The sequence below is a fragment of the Parasteatoda tepidariorum genome, chromosome 2 (genome assembly GCF_982258835.1).
Source record: "Parasteatoda tepidariorum strain Cologne lab strain chromosome 2, Ptep-v5.0, whole genome shotgun sequence".
NCBI lineage: Eukaryota > Metazoa > Arthropoda > Arachnida > Araneae > Theridiidae > Parasteatoda > Parasteatoda tepidariorum.
The window spans coordinates 43470978-43487574 of NC_141756.1; the positions used below are offsets into that span (position 1 = coordinate 43470978).

At 32.2% G+C, this 16597-nt stretch overlaps 1 protein-coding gene across 1 annotated transcript; it reads left to right on the forward strand.

Moving 5' to 3' along the window:
- The first annotated feature begins 6215 nt into the window (after window positions 1-6215).
- Window positions 6216-7801, forward strand: LOC107438592 (uncharacterized). The gene has a single exon (XM_016050907.4). It carries the CDS (start codon window positions 6277-6279, stop codon window positions 7681-7683), a length of 1407 nt encoding a protein of 468 aa, XP_015906393.2. The 5' UTR covers window positions 6216-6276; the 3' UTR covers window positions 7684-7801.
- Window positions 7802-16597: the final 8796 nt, after the last annotated feature.

Below are 16597 nucleotides of genomic sequence, written 5' to 3' on the forward strand. Positions count from 1 at the left end.
TCGATAAGGAAATGAATGGAGCTTATATGAGAACTGAAAAAGGGTTGTTGTCCAACGTTGATTTTAGATCTGAAACCTCATGATTAAAAGATACTTACTTCACCACGAGTTTATTATTACTCTGTTAGCTACGTATTTTTCTCTTTTTGTTCAGTATAAGCGTTTTTAAAAATAATTTCGACCATCCAAATGGCTTTAAAAAAATTAGCCTTATGGGAAACATTTCTTTTTCTTTTTTTTGCTTTCTGTTGCATGAGATTTTCAACATAGTTTTTAAATACTTTTGTAGCGTTGATTTGAGATCTCCAATCGGTTTCTCTCTCCAAGCTCTAGTTTCTTTTTTTTATTGACAGTTTTAATCTATTTTTTGTCGAAATAAAGAAGACGTCATATAAGGTAAGCCGAATGAATTGTCACTAACATAGAAGTTTTAGATTTGGTGACGTTTATGCACATTTCCATTCTGTTAATTTGCCACTAATTTTTAAGTGTTTTGATGCAAATCAGATTTTTAAAGTATTTATCAATTATTCCGTTTCCCTCTTAAAATTAGTTTCATAAAGCGGTGATTGTTTTTAAATTTTCTTGAAATGGAAAAAAATCAAAATACCTAATGTTGTTTTATTCTGATGTATTCAAAAACAGATATGTATTTAAGTTATTTAACTACTGTAGTTAGTTAAATGAATGCAAAATTTAGTGGATTCGAAGCATAAAATTTTTAGGCACTCCATTTAGTAAAATCAAGCAAAGAAAAGATCACTACACTCTAAAAACTGTGCCTCTGATTTCAGAGGCAAATTTGGATCATTTGTGCCTCTGAATTTTAAGGGCACAACGTACCTTTAAAAATGAAAGGCACAATGTACCTCTGATTTCAGAGGCAAAATCAGATGTACCTCTTAACTTGAAAGGTACATTGTACCTTAGATTTTGCTTTTATGTACCGCTCATTGAAACAAGCATTTAGTGGTACCAAAACCTGTTATTTACCAGATTTGAACACATTTTTTTTTTACCTATTTGTAATTTGCTAGCACTTCATATAAAAAGGGACTTTCGATTTGGTTTACACTATTACCAAGATATTAATTATAATAATTCTTAATGAAAATCATTTCTCAATTCTTTGAATATTGGCCACTTTAAAGTGATCATTTCAAGGGATTCCATCTAAGGCTTTTTCATAGACAATTATAAAATATGCAAATTTATACCATTTCTTTAATTATGTAGTGTTTAATAATACTTCAACAACTACAATGATGCTTTTCTAATCAGATATAGGTACAAAAAGATAATGTTTATTTCTGTTAAGCCAAGTCAATATAATTCATGGATTTTTTTTCTTTTCAAAAAAGCATCCTCAAAATGGAAATTTATTATAAATTTAGATATTTTTTAAATATTTAGAGATTTCATAAAATAGTTTTATAAGGATCAAAATTGAACACTAAATATCATGAAATCTAATATGTTTTATTTTCACACATAAAGAACAATTTTACATAATTTAGTAACAGTTGCAATATGATGTATACAGTTGCACAAATATGGAAAAATATAGAACTTACATAGAATATTTTAAAATGATAGATGTAGATTTTGTCAACTTGGATATTTTATAATATGAAATATGCTTAAACAAATGACTTAACAAGTGTAAAATGAAAGATTTCTTTCCATTGAAATGAATTTTTTGAAATTCCAGATTTTGGCGAAGCATATTAACTCGTTAGGTGTCATCATTCCCATTTTGGGAACATTAGCTTTCAATTTTTTTTAGAACTAACTGTACTTAATATTATTTAATCGATGATTTTATTTGAGCTCAGAATTTATGAAAAGCCTTCTGCAATTTTTTTGGAAAGTTTAATTCAGAATTTTTTTTTATTGTATTTTAAAAAACGTGAAATTCTGCATTTTTGCCCCAATCATTAAACATGCATTTGTTTTATAAATGTTATTAAAATAAAAATTACTTTCGTGCTTAAACTCGATTACAACAATCGGATATAATTCTCTTTTCTATAATCCGAATTTCGATGTCTACAGTATTTCTTAAAATGTCCTATTTCACCACAATAGAAACATTCACGTTCAGATCTAAATTTCTTCACAATGCTTGGCGAATTCCATTTCTCATTAAAATGCTCTTTCTGGCGATCGTTATTACACGGAATAGCTTGTGGATCATACTGAAAATTGGCAATGAGATTTTCTTTAAAGTAATAATAATTATCATCATAAATTTCTGACCTTTCAGCAGGAATAAGCTGTAAAGCACACGGAAACCAAAGATCGAAATTCACACTAAATCTCTTTGCTTTCTGTTCAAAGAGTTCGAAGTCAGGGCTAAAGAGAATAGAAGGGCTGGTTCACTCCTTTGAAGTATCTCTCGCCGCGCCGATCCTCCGACGTAACTCTAGTGACGTCACTTTGGCGCAAAGCTCGCACTTTTACTTCAAGAACGGAGCGTTTGGCCTTACTAGCTCTAACTAATATTGGATCATTTATTTTTGCGAGATATTCTAAGACATTTGTTATTTTCTATAATGACTTTCCTCAGTTTTTGCAGTGAATTTACAAGAATTTAAAACTATTATCGAAATGCCAGCTTGCACGATTGCAACTTGCAAAAATTCTGATACAAAAACAAAAGGAAAATGTATAATTTTTCGTGTGTTCCCTAAAGTAAATGAACAACTATGTAAAGAATGGATTCCGAAATGACACAGTTAATATAAAACAGCAATACGTTTATTCTGTCGTAAAGAACTTTTATAAAAATTCATTATCTAAATAGAAACCGCCTCGTTACTTCATAAAGAAAGGCAGGTGAAAGAATCAAAAAATGGATAAAGTCAAAGATAATTAAAATGTAAATAAAAAGTATAAATAAAATATATGGTATATAGTTGAAATTCTCCTAATTTTATAACATATTTTTTAATGTAGTTATTCTAAATATTTATGATTTTTTAAAAAAATTATATTCTCTTCAATTTAAATATCTATAAATTATATCATCATAAATTTAAATGTCTATAAACAATTGTAAAATTTCTAATTTCATTATGAATCTAAATTATTATTTTGGTTCTGTAATTAGCGTTTAAAGTTGATGTTTCCTAATGATTAAGTATGAACAAATTGCTATTAACGACATATTTTAAAATCAGGGATTCTAAATTTAACTTAACTTATCGTTATAAAAGAATATGTAGATAAAAAAAAGTGTCGATATATGCCTTCATTTTTCTTAATAGTTAAAGTTAAAACTGAACTTTTTAAAATAAAGTATTTATCGTGTCATTTTCACCAACTAGCAAAACATTTTTATAAGTTTAAAATGGTATTTTTTTTAATATAATAACCAAGAAAGTTTTTTTTGAACTATGTTTATGAACGGAAATAATGTGTTAATTAGGTAAAGTTCGAAGGCTAATAACCAGAAAAAGTCTAACTTATTTTTACAAAGAGAAAGATGCGAAGTTATCATATCTTTGCTTGCGATCTCCGAGATCTGTGGACACAGTGACGTCATGAGGAGGGAAATCGTAGCTTCAGCTCTAAGAGCGGAGTGAACTAGCCCTTCTATTCTCTTTAGCCCTGGTTCGAAGTACCGTCGAATTCCACACTTCTTGGCATCAATTTTAAACATCTCATTCACTAATTTTTTCTAAAGTAGGAAATCCTACAATAATATTTGTCACCAATTCTTTCAAAAACTTAATAAAACATTTCTGGAACGGATCCCACCGCTACCACCATTTAAATACATAGCTGTAGCGTATCAAGCTATATTAAAGAACTGTTCAGTTTTTTTATAAAAACATTTATTTCACACCACAACAAATACAATAACAAATATAAAGTACCCGTAACGGGATAGTTAAATCTTATAAAGGAAACTAGAAAAAGTGCCCGTAGCGGGATATATGAAAACTCACCCGTAACGGGATAGATAAAATATCATAAAACAAACTAGATAAACCCGTAACGGGTAATATGAAAACTCAAATTCCACACAAAACTAATTCTAAAAAATCAACAACTTTCTAGTGTTCTAATTTTATCGTCTGCTTTTATTATTTGTATTTCGTCATAAAATATTTCATTGATGTGAGCATGCGCTTCTTCTCCGTTACATCGTACCGAAGAAAAAGAAGGGAAGCCCATTTGAGAGATACAAGGAACCGGAAAAATCCTTTCGTACCAAGCATTGACTCGCGTTTGCTTTGGTGCCTTTAATTTCTTGTGGTGGCTCTCATTTTTAAAGGCACATTAGTTATGTGCCACTAACGCGAGCAAATAAAGGGTACATTTAGCTCGTGCCTTTTATTTAAGAGGTACAGTTTTTAGAGTGTAGGATATGGCTGTCTCCTTCATCACATGTAAGCTTGCAGAAATCCCTTGAGAGATCAGTGAGGTGTATATTAGTGTGATGCATTTTACAGTTACTAAATACTATGTATCGACCTTACATAAAGACTACTGGTCTAATTTTGTGATTCCAATTTTTCCATTTTTCTCTGGCCCTAAAAGATAATCTAAGGCATTTCTATAATGATTACTGGCGCAATCAGCGTCTGTCATCTGGATCTACATAGATTGCAACTGTTCTTGATACATCACTAATGTATCATGACTTCTGCCTAACACCCTTTTCAACATGATGATACCCAAACAAGTTTAATGCGCCTATAAGTTTATGCGCCAAGCTGCTCGACCTTCCCATGTTTTCCCCATTAAAGCTCGCAAGCGTTCACATATTCAAATATTTGCTATTTTTGATTCACCATCACAATCGGTAGACTACCTGCTTATTTCACCTTAGACTGTTTCACCATATAACTTTTATTCTCTATTTCGTACATCTAATAAATCACTTGTATCACCAACCATATTTCAACAACTTTTCTTTTCTCTTCGTCATCAGTTTCTTATTATGTCCCTATCCATACAGATGGCTCAAAATCTCCCGGATATATTGGGTGTGGTGTCATCATTGCTGACGTCACGTACAGCTACTAAATTCCCGAGATTTGCTCCGTCTTCACTGCTAAAGCTGTTTCTATCCTACTGGCACTACGACTAATCTCCTCACGCGCTACTCGGAAGTATTGCATATACTTCGAAAGTATAAACGTTTTGAGCCAATCAGAAAAATTTCACTGTGATACTTATTCAATTTTATGTTTCATTATATATTTCTTAACCACTCTTTAGAAGAATTGCTTTTAGATTTTATTTTGCAGGGTACCGAGTCATGTTGGTATTCCAGGGAATGATCTAGCTTACTCAGCTACATGATCTGAAACATCTGTTTTAACTTTCTCCATAGCTTTCTCTGGCAGGAAATTTATTTGTGACATAATTATGGCAACAACAGTGGGTACTCAGCGTTTTTAATTAACTGCATAGCTTCAAATCCGATTTCGAATCTTTGCCAGTGTTACCCTTGCGTAGTGCTGATGTAAAACTTTCACGTCTTCAATTCGGTCAATTCCGCTTAACACACCTCCATTAACTGTTTGGAAAGCTTCCTCCTTAATGCAGTACTTGCAATGTTTCTCTATCGATTCATCACATTTTAATAATATGTCCATCTTTTAACCGTCATCGTCTTACCTTTTACAGTAGTTATATTTTAACTCTTGAAGATTTGTTAGGCGTCTCGCATGATCCTAAAATTTTTTGATTTTTAAGTGCTGCTGGTATTTTAAATTGTATAAAAATGTTTCAATACAGCTACAATTTTATACACTTTTACAAACATCTTATCACCTTCGTACCATTTTACTTCGTACTTTTTATACCGTAGTCATACTTTTAATTTGATTATATTTATACCTTTTATCTGATTCTATTTACCAACTAATACCATTTTATCAGTTATAATCGTACGATATTTAAAGTTGTGTATGCGCTTTGACGTTTGAACTTGCTGTCGCAGAATGTCCTCTTTTTGATTTTGTACCACTAAACCCTACATTCAATCCAAACCAGGCATAATCAGTTGGTTGGTGTCATGTCATGGATAGAAAATAATTTTAACTGTGATCAAAGGTCCTATATACAACATCTGCAATTGCATAATCAGTTCATAATAAAGTATAATATTACTAGATCTTTATTAACAAAAATATTGATATTATTTCATGATTGGCATAAGTAGGATTCTAACTACAGTGCATTTCATTTTAAAGTATCCAAGTTTAAAATAACACTGTCTAATCTAATATAAACATTGAAATGATTCAGTAGATTCAAATGTCAGATGAAGCTGAAAATAGACAATTGGTTGATGCAATAGTTGAATTTTTAAGGGGTGAGCTTAACAGCAGGGATGACTTGACTTCTGAAGACAGAGATAGCTTGGATATTGCAATAGAGTGTCTAGAAATAGCTTACGGATTAGAAAGTCACAACCCCAGAAATCGAAGAGTTCGTCGACCGCTAATTGACGTGTTTAATCAAATTATTCACCCACCCACAGTTAAAGATCGACTGCAGGCTGAACGGTTGAAGAATGAAGGCAATGAGAAAATGGCTGAACACCATTACGCAGAAGCCGTTGCAGCTTACACACAAGCGATTGAACTTGATAAATGGAATGCAATATACTTCTGCAATCGTGCTGGAGCAAACATAGCTTTGCAGAATTACCACGATGCAATCGAGGATTGCAAGGAGGCGTTGGCTCTAAATCCAGATTATGCTAAGGCCTTTGGTAGAATGGGTCAAGCTTACGCTATGATGGAACAACCGAGGAAAGCTTTAAGGTGCTTTCAACAAGCCGTACAATTAGAGCCAGACAATGAAAGATATTTGCACAATCTGAGAACAGCAGAAAGTCAAGCTGCCACCATTCCCCCAAGAACTCAAATGTCTCAAAATATTTTAAATTCGTTTCTGGTTACCCCAAATCATCAGCCTTCAAGTGGTACTCTTACGATCATTACCGAGATAGCACAAACAAATAGCGATAATTCCTCTACAGAAACGCATCAACACAACGAAACTCTTCAATCTGATTTGTGTGGCGAAGCACAAGCAGAGTCAGAAACGCAGCCAAATAATTCCCAGACGCAGAATATATTGCATCTTGCGCTACCACTTATATTGGGTATTTTGGGACATTTAAGTGAAGATTCCTCTAATGAAAATGAAAATATCGAAAGAAGGTCGGAGGAAAATTTCCGACAAATGAATCCAGAAACTCGTCTCTTTAGCTTTGCTCCACCTAGCGAGACAAATGAAAATAATGCCAATACATTAGAAACATCCAATTTTGATTCTAGCTACTGCAATAGTGTTGGCGCAGATGTCCAAGCGACTAATAACAGTGAGATTATTAAACAGGAATCTGAAACAGAAAAGCCTAATTTTTACCATTTTCCATCAATTGGGAAAAACGAAACTGAAATGGTTGAAAAAATGGAAAGTCCGGGATTAAAAGCAACTCAGTCTGGTACTAACATTGAAAAACATGAACAGAAATCTAAAAATGCATCTGATGTAAATAGACTAGAAAATACTGGAATCACAGATTTAGAAGATAGTTTACAAATAGACTCTGATGCATCAATTGAAACGACTGGTGCAAATGCGACAAGTGTCGCTAACTCTGAAGTGCACACGCATTCAGACACGCCAACTCAGAAAAATGGAATATAAATGTGCGCTTCATGCAACATAGAGTCTTGTTTAGAATAATTTGGAGTCTAGTTTTACATTAGAGATCTGCATTTTAAAATAAATTTTAAATGGGTGCACTCTCCTTTAAAAAACCACTATCCTTACTTTATAATTATAAATTTTTAAAATTATTTTATACTTATTTTTTGAGTAATAGTGACAGTACTATTTTAACGTAGTACTATATGCAGATGAGCTGCACACTGAGCTATTGGCGTAGGTCTGAGAAATATCCCTGAGAATGATCTGAAGACATGCCGTCACAATTTTAATCCTCGGTAGATGGTTTCCCGTCTTGCTATTCTAATTACCTGCGCGAAGTCCCGCACTTAGGGTAGGAACTGTTCAACGAGGACCAATATCGCACTTTCTCGGTATCTAACGCACCTACACGGGCTGATCGAAATGGTCAACCACCCGCTCACTGACGGCAACCATTGATACTTGATTTTAGTGGTCTACTGGGAACCGTGACTTTATGATCAGTTCAATGTGGGTTCTTCTTATTTTAAACACTTTGCATTTTGTTTAGTTTATAGTTATGAAAAAAAATCTTCTGGGAAATTTTAAATTTAGAAAAAATGCAACCAATATTATACAAATAATAAATTTACTATACTTTTTAACGTACATCTCCGCTTAGAGGGGGCCATAGAAAAAACTTTGAAATCAGAATCTATATCACATACCTCTATCATTTGTCTCTATTAGCGTATGAGATGCCGGTTAAAGTGTAGAATCGAGGGCCCCTTGGTTTGGCGATAAATTTTAATTCTAAAATTTTGCTGAAACTGAGATTCAAGGTTACCATGATATTCTTTTTTTGCTGTCTCTACTTTAAATGACGCCAGCATCAAGTTACCACAATTTCTATTCACCGTTATATGATTGGTTCATGGTTTATTATCATAGGCATGTTTTCAAATCGAAAAATAGAGGTGCCCCCGATTCTGCACTTTAACCAAGGAACTTATTACCACAGCACCTATTACTAATTCTCAAAATACCCGTTGTACAGCAATACTGGTGTCAATAATAGTATGGTAATTTTCCACGGCTCTTCTTAATGGAAAAGTACCAAAAATATGAAGTAAAAGTATTACCAAATATTTGAAAAAAAAATTTGTGCTTACTTGCTATTATTCGGTTCTTACTTTCTATAAATTTAACTAGAAAAATGCATTTTAAACAATTCTGAAACCCATTTTCACTTAGAATGGTAAATTTAGTATGCAATGCAGGGCACTATTCAAATTACACAGTTAAATTTAAAAAGTACATACTTTTTTACAGTTTGTTTACAAAATGTCGTCATTAATAAACTAAATGGAAAATCCTGATAAAGAATGACGAATTATTTTCTTTTTATCTTTCACAATTATTTTATCAAATAATAGCGACAGTTTTAGATGCTTGGTCTTGTAAACAGTAAGATTTTTCAAGCAACTGTCATTATTTCCCTTTTTTCTTAGAAATGGCGTCAAAGGGAAAAAAATGGTACCATCAAATTCAATATGGTTTGGCAGTTTCAGATCAGTTGTAAAAATAAGTGGAAAAAAATATATAAGCCTACAAAATAGTAAAAGGATCACATTAAATTGAATTTCACAGGACGTTTAAACAATATTAGTGTTAATATCTGAAACTCAAATATAAAAGCAATGTGTATTTTTTGTAAAAAATCATGTTAATTATACTATCATGAAAATGCGGTGATTAATGTTAAAGTGTGTCAATAAATCTTGCAGTAGTTAAACCTCCGAAGATATAATTAATAGATTAGCATTTCTACATCAGTATTTTCTTAATATTATACAACTATTATACAAGTAAAAGTTCGGTTACTATTCAACGAAATTTTATTTAGTTCGGTAAGCATTTTATTAATTACAAGTGTAACAATTATTTTTCTACTTCAAATTTTGCGTAAGTTTAGATTTACAGTATCTTTTATTTAGTTGGCATTATTTTTTTTAATTCTTTTTTTTCACTTTGAGTTTCATAAATGTCTTGTAATTTGAGTAATATTTCTAGAAAGCACTCTAGGCTCATACGTAAATTGGTTGAATTTCGAAAAAATACGATAAATTGCATAAAACTGTCAAACTAATATGAATTAGTGACCAAGGTTTTTATGATTATGCTGCCAAAGGTTTAACACAGTAAAATTTCTTCCGCAAATTTTGTCGTGTGTTCATAAATATTATACTCATTATACTCATAAATATTTCGTATTCATTTACTTATTTTCTTCATAATTTCGTTTTCATTTTCAGGGCTATAAAATAAAACTCAAAATTTTTAAATAAACAAAACAAAACATATCGAATTTGTACATTTTTGATCAGAGTATTACAATATTTCTACGAAAAAGTCTGCTATTTCTTCCAAAGGAAAAACTGCTCTACCCACGGGCATCATCCTCTATTTTTTTTTAATAATTTAGCTTTTTTAAAAAAAATAATACTCAGGTACGATTAAAACCTGTTATCAGGTTTTTTAAAAAGAAAGAAAGAAAAGAAAGTAAGACAGAAAGAAGGTAAAAAAAAGGTGTTTAAAACAAAAGGGTTAAGAATCTGAGCATATATTTCGTTCAATACTTTAACATTTGTACTAGAGTAGTTTAGCACATTTATAAAATTATGATAAGGTTCAAAATTCTTTTGGCAATAGTTTAGCTCAATTGCTGAATTCAATTTTTTTTTCTCTTCATCTGAATTTTACAGTTATCTACATTAGAAAGACTGAATACTCGCTGCTATTAGCTGGAAAGAATAATGCTTGCAAACAAGTTTTATTAACTCCCATCAAAAGCTAAAAAACAAAAGAAGAGCCAAAATTTGAACCAAAATCTACGAGACATGTTTTTTTTTCTTCGTTTTCCTTATCTAAATTATTTTTCTCTTTCTTTTTTAGACAAACCAGCAGAAGTGAGCCCCGATGGCTCAGGGGAGAGAGCATTCACTTTCCAATGAGGTGAACCGGGATTCGATCCCGGCGATTGCTGGTTGATACGAATTCCGCATCCGGCTTGCACCGACCACAGTGCCGACGTGAAATATCCTCAGTGGTAGACGGATCATGGGTTCGAGTCCCCTCGCCGTCAGGGTAACAGTGGGAGGTTCTCGTGGTCTTCCTCTACATGTAATGCAAATGCGGGTTAGTTCCATCAAAAAGTCCTCCGTGAAGGCAAATTTCTCCTAATACTTGATCCAGCCGTTCCCTTGTCTTCTGGATTTGGTCCAAAATTACAAGGCTACGGAGTTGAACGCTTGTTGTCGTAAACCCATAAATTGGATCGACTGTTCATCGATGGTTATAAAACTAAAACCACCAGAAGTGTCAAATCACCAGCTAATTTTATCTGTCTTATGACCCCTACTTATATTTTACTGAAAAGATTGCAAATCCCATTATTCCAAAATTTCTGTGTTATTAAAGAGCTACATTTCTGTTCCTTTTGTTCATCAACTCCCACGATTGTTCTGCGGTGATGTCCCAATTCAAGCATTCCCAGTTCAGACATTAGAGGGAATCTATCTTGCTTAAGGCGGCAGTGAGGAGAGGACTCTTTCACTATTTCCGTTTGAGCCAACTGATATGGTGACTTCATATTTGGCGATACAAATTAATTTGGCTTCCAAATAAATTTTAAAATTCAATTTATATATCAAATACAACAAAGCTTAAAATTTGATATCAAAAGAATTTTTTGCAGTTGCTGATGGATTATGGATATTATCAATGTATTAGATGCGGAAAATCTCTGTAATAATGTTTTAATTTTTTTTTAAACGATTAAAGGAGATTACCGTCCAATATACATTTGCCTACTATCCCCTACAATAATGTTTTTTTTATATTTTTAAATTAAGATTAAAGGCCATTTCCCGGTACTCAGTTGTCTGGTCTTATTTCCTAAACTGATGTTCATTTAAGTTTAAGTGTCACTGTGCGGTATGAATTTGCCACTATCATGCATAAGGATCCTCATAAATTCGCCACTAAGGTTTCTTATAGATTTAAACGCCACTGCTCTATATACACTAAATAAATATTCCCTAACACACTCATGCCACTGGTCCTGGGTTCGAACCTCGGACCAGGCATGGTTGACTCAGACTTTCATCCCTTTAGCGGCTCGATGAAATGAGCATTCTTTGTGGCTAAATGCTGGGGGTGATTTCACTTTCTGCTCCTGCACCAGAGCCCAAGGTCAAGAAAAATGAGATGGGCACTGTAGGCATTAACCCTCTTTTTTTTGTCGCGTCACTGAGTTTTGAGTATACTCAACACTGATGTTTTTTCACAAAGTAATTTTAATGCAACTGCCCGGAATTCCCTGTACAAATTTCAATTAAGATTAATTGCCATTTTCCTACAGTGTTTTTTTTTAAGGATAAAGTTCTATTGCAAGGTATACACTTGACACGTATTCCCTATACTAATGTCTTTCCTGATATGCCATAATCGAGCATTTGCTATTATATAATGGGTGTACAAATTAGTTCGGTCCGTTTTTTGTGATCAAAAATGCATTTATTTCAGAACAAAATGAATACATTATTTAAAGTATTGTCCATCGCTGTTCACTACTTTTTCCCACTCAGGCAATTTTCGAATTCCATCTCGAAAAAATGTCTTGTCTTTTGAGGCGATCCAAGTTAGGAGCCAATTTTCGATTTCTGTGAAAGAAGTGAACTGGTGATCTGCCAAATCATGCTGCATCCCTCGGAACAACCACTAATCAGAAGGAGATATGTCCAGCGAATACAGTGTGCGCTGTGAAATATCCCACTTGAGCGTTTCCCAATAATTTTTTACGACTTTTGCGACATCAGGCTGATCGCTATTAGGCCAAAGAATAACTTTGTCATGTCTTTGCTCGTATCTTTGCTTCCGGGCGTTTTTCTCATAATGCACTGCTCAAACGAATCAATTGTAGCCAATACCAACCACCCGTAATGGAATCACCGGGATGTAGCAGCTCATAGTATACAAAACTATTCACCATTCACCATTCTTCATTCACCTTTCTTGTAAGGTCGAGACCATTCCCTACATGATTTATCATTTGGAGTGTTGTCACCATAAACTACTGCAAGAATTCGATGCGCTTCAATTGCACTTTTCTTCCAATTAAAGCAGAAACATAAAACCTCCGCAAATGCTGCTTCGTTACTACAAAACTTGACACTTTCAACCAAGTAAAAAACAGGGTTTTTTGTATGAAAATCAAAGCGATATAAACAGAATAGATTTGACAGATGTTTAACCTCTCTGAAACTACCGAACCCTGCTGTCACTATGAAACATTCATAACAGCAGAGCCATCTCTTATAAACGGACCGAACTAATTTGTACACCCAATAATAACCATTAATTATTATTAATAATAAAATAAGCCCTTTGCAAGGAAATTTGTTTTTCAAAAAAAGAACTGATATTTTGAATAAATGAAGTATTATTTTTCTTCGATCGTCAACGTGACATTTTTTTTAAAGACAAGAGTCCATGCTTACAATCTAATTATAATAATTTCAAGATTTACCACTAAAAGGAGACAACCTAATGAACCCTCTCCACTTGATTCAATACATACTATTACTGCGGCCACAAATCAGAACGCTCTAATAAGCACTATCGTTTTACGCAATTACATTTGTTTTTTGATGAGGAAGTAATTGCTGTATAAAAACTGAAAATTATGCATTTAAATTATAATTTTTTTTAATTGCATAAACATATATTTGGTTTAACAGATTAAACCTCTGATTTCACCCGGGAAACATTTAAACCTAATAATATTGCTAGGTTACAATTTCACTTTTATCTAATAAATTTCTTAAACTCTTTCTTCATTCTTTTTTTTAGTTCATTTTGATTGTCTAGTTAATAAGAGATGATAAATATCATGATATTGCGAAAAGCGAGTTCGTAATTCATATTGATTTATTTCATCTGAATTTAATAATTTGTATTACAATGTTCAGTAATAAGATAATATCATAGGATTACATAATATTATAATAAAAGAAAATTTGTTGCTTGTAAGTCTTTAATTTTTAATTATAATCAAATCAAAGGTAATAATATTAGTAGAGAATAATATTAAATTGTGATTAATTAGTATTACAGTTAAATACCGTTAAAAAATGGATAGATAAAATTTTTTCCGATGAATGCTTTTGTAAACTTCATTAGTTTTGCATTAATTGCAACCTCTTTTTGTTTATTCTCTTCAATGAGGACAATAAAGAAATGTGCAACAACTTCATTTTCTGATAAATAGAGAAGTAAATATAATTCTTTTTTATAATAATAATCAATTAATTACAATAGCACACAGGAACAACATTATGTTCAATTCTATCTTAATTCATAATCGTAGTTGAACAACGGACCTAATTTTGAGTTTACGACTACTAATGTTCAACTTAATAGCCTTGTAATTTTGAGCTCAATCTGGGAGACAAGGAATCTAATGAATCAAGTATTGGGAGAAATTTGCCATCGAGGAAGACTTTTTGATGAAACTAAGCATTTGTGTTACATGGAAAGGAAAAACACGAAAACCCCCCATGGTTAGAATGACAGCAAGAGGACTCTAACCCATGATTCTTCTACCAATGTGGTCTTGTTACACACACTTGAACTTGTTACACTCTCAAAATCCAAATACACGCCATGTTTCGTAAAGAAATGCATCATTAGCCACATAATAAGACTATCAAAGACTATGCACAATTTCAAATGATTTTCTGATCATGCTTTTCAACTCTATATATTACAACGTATTCAATATGCTTGAAAAGAATAATTTGACTATTTAACTGGAAAAGTATTTTGGTTCAATTGCATTACTTGTTTTATAATATAAAATTTCAATAAATAAACAGAAAATTTTCAATCTGACGATTACGACATATGTTCTCTATTGCAATCAATTTCAGAAAAAAATAAATTTATTTGCTGTTTAATTGAACAATATTATACAAAGTACAAAATGACACAATTTTGACGGTGACTGTAAAGTGGACGATTTTTGTTTTCGACGCCATGTTTTTTTTACCTCTTGATCTCGGTGTATCGGGACTACTAATGCATGTTGTTTCAAGTTATTTAGCTTGGTAAATGTCTTATTTAAATTATATAACCCTTAGCACACGGCGTTTAATATAATGAAGCCTGAAATTCTGGTTCACTTTTTATACCAGCCGTAAACAATTTTACACTGTAGAAGTTAAAAATAAAAAATAAAAATATAATAAATAAATAAGAATCATAATAACGTGTTTGTAAAACGTATTCGTAAAAAAAGGTATTTAGTATTAATACAAAAGTACTACAACTTATTCCCTTTCCACAATCTTAACCCTTTACATTCATAAAACAAACATGTGGGCAAAACGCTAACCAAGTTATCTTCTTTACAAAAGAACAATTCTTCTGCTATTTCAGGAATTTTGCAGAACTTTTCGAAAGAATGCACTTTTTTACCCACATATATACTCCTTATATCCCTTCAAGACAACTAACTATTGAAATGAATATTCAATAATATCAAAGTCATCAAAAAATTTTATACTCTTATTGCTATTTTAACATTCACTAATAACGACAAGTTCAATATAACAACGATTATTATTGTGAATTGCAGCTGTAAACGAAATGTGAAATATTTTTTTTCAATAAACTTAGTCAAGAGGCATGGTGGCTCGGGGATAGAGCGTATTGCCTCTCTGTTAGGTGACCAGGTTTGAATCCCAGCGATGGCTGGTCCATACGAATACCGCATCCAGCTCGCACCAACTCTAGTGCTGTCGTAAACATCCTTAGTGGTAGACGGATCACGGGATGGAGACCCCTTGCCATCAAGCTAACTTTAAAAGATTTTCATGTTTTTCCATTGCATGTTACGCAAAAGTGTGTAATAGCCTTCAAAAACTCCTCCACGAAGGCGAATTTCTCCCAATATTTGATCCAGGAGTTCCCTTGTCTTCTGGATTAGGTTCAAAATAAGAACGCAATGGAGATGAACATTGTTAGTTGTAGACTCAAAATTGAGTCTTTTATTCAGCGACATTTTTAACGCAAAATAAAATAAACTTAGTTACATATATTCCTATCTTCAGTTAAATAAAATAATTATATCTATTATTATGATTGACCAAATACATTGTAATACAATGTAATATATATATAAACTTTTAATCATATTAAATTACATCTCTTGGTCTCTTTCGTACATAGATTCATTTTCATCTCATATTTCCTCTTTTTTTTCATCTCTTAAAAGAACTTTTCCTTAGGATGAAACAGGAGTTAGAGTAAGCCTAGCATTCTCATGTGGCTCATTTGAAATCAAATCCTATCAGATTTATTTGAAAGGGGAGGAGTGGAATCCTGATATCTTTAAAAGGGGAAAGAAAGAAAAATCACATAAAAGAAATATCATTAAGAGTTGTCTTACTGTTGTCTTTTCCTAAAACTGAGTAAGAAAGTCAGTTAATATCCATCCCCTCCGATATTTAAAAGTAGATTTCAGTGCAAGATTCATCTTTCTCTTGGGATTAGAACAGTTTCATCTCATGAAAATCGGTTCTTAAGGACTCCATATTTCACAACAATTTTATGCGTCTCGATCAGAAAAATGGAGGGATAAATTGGAATAAACTAAAATCAGAGAAGGATGAGGATTTATCATGGGAAGATATTTTTCCGTTTTGAAATGCTCTTTTACAAACGATTGTTCCTCATAGTGCATTTAAAATTTGAATGTTTAATAAATTGCATTATAATATGGAGAATAATGTTATTTTGTATAATTTTAAATAAATCTTTGATAAACTTTAATAAATTTGTTTTAGTTTAATATGATTTACAAATAAAT

Bases quoted from the DNA above. Each gene is read 5' to 3' on its own strand.
- LOC107438592 (XM_016050907.4), top strand. From the start codon at position 6,277: ATGTCAGATGAAGCTGAAAATAGACAATTGGTTGATGCAATAGTTGAA.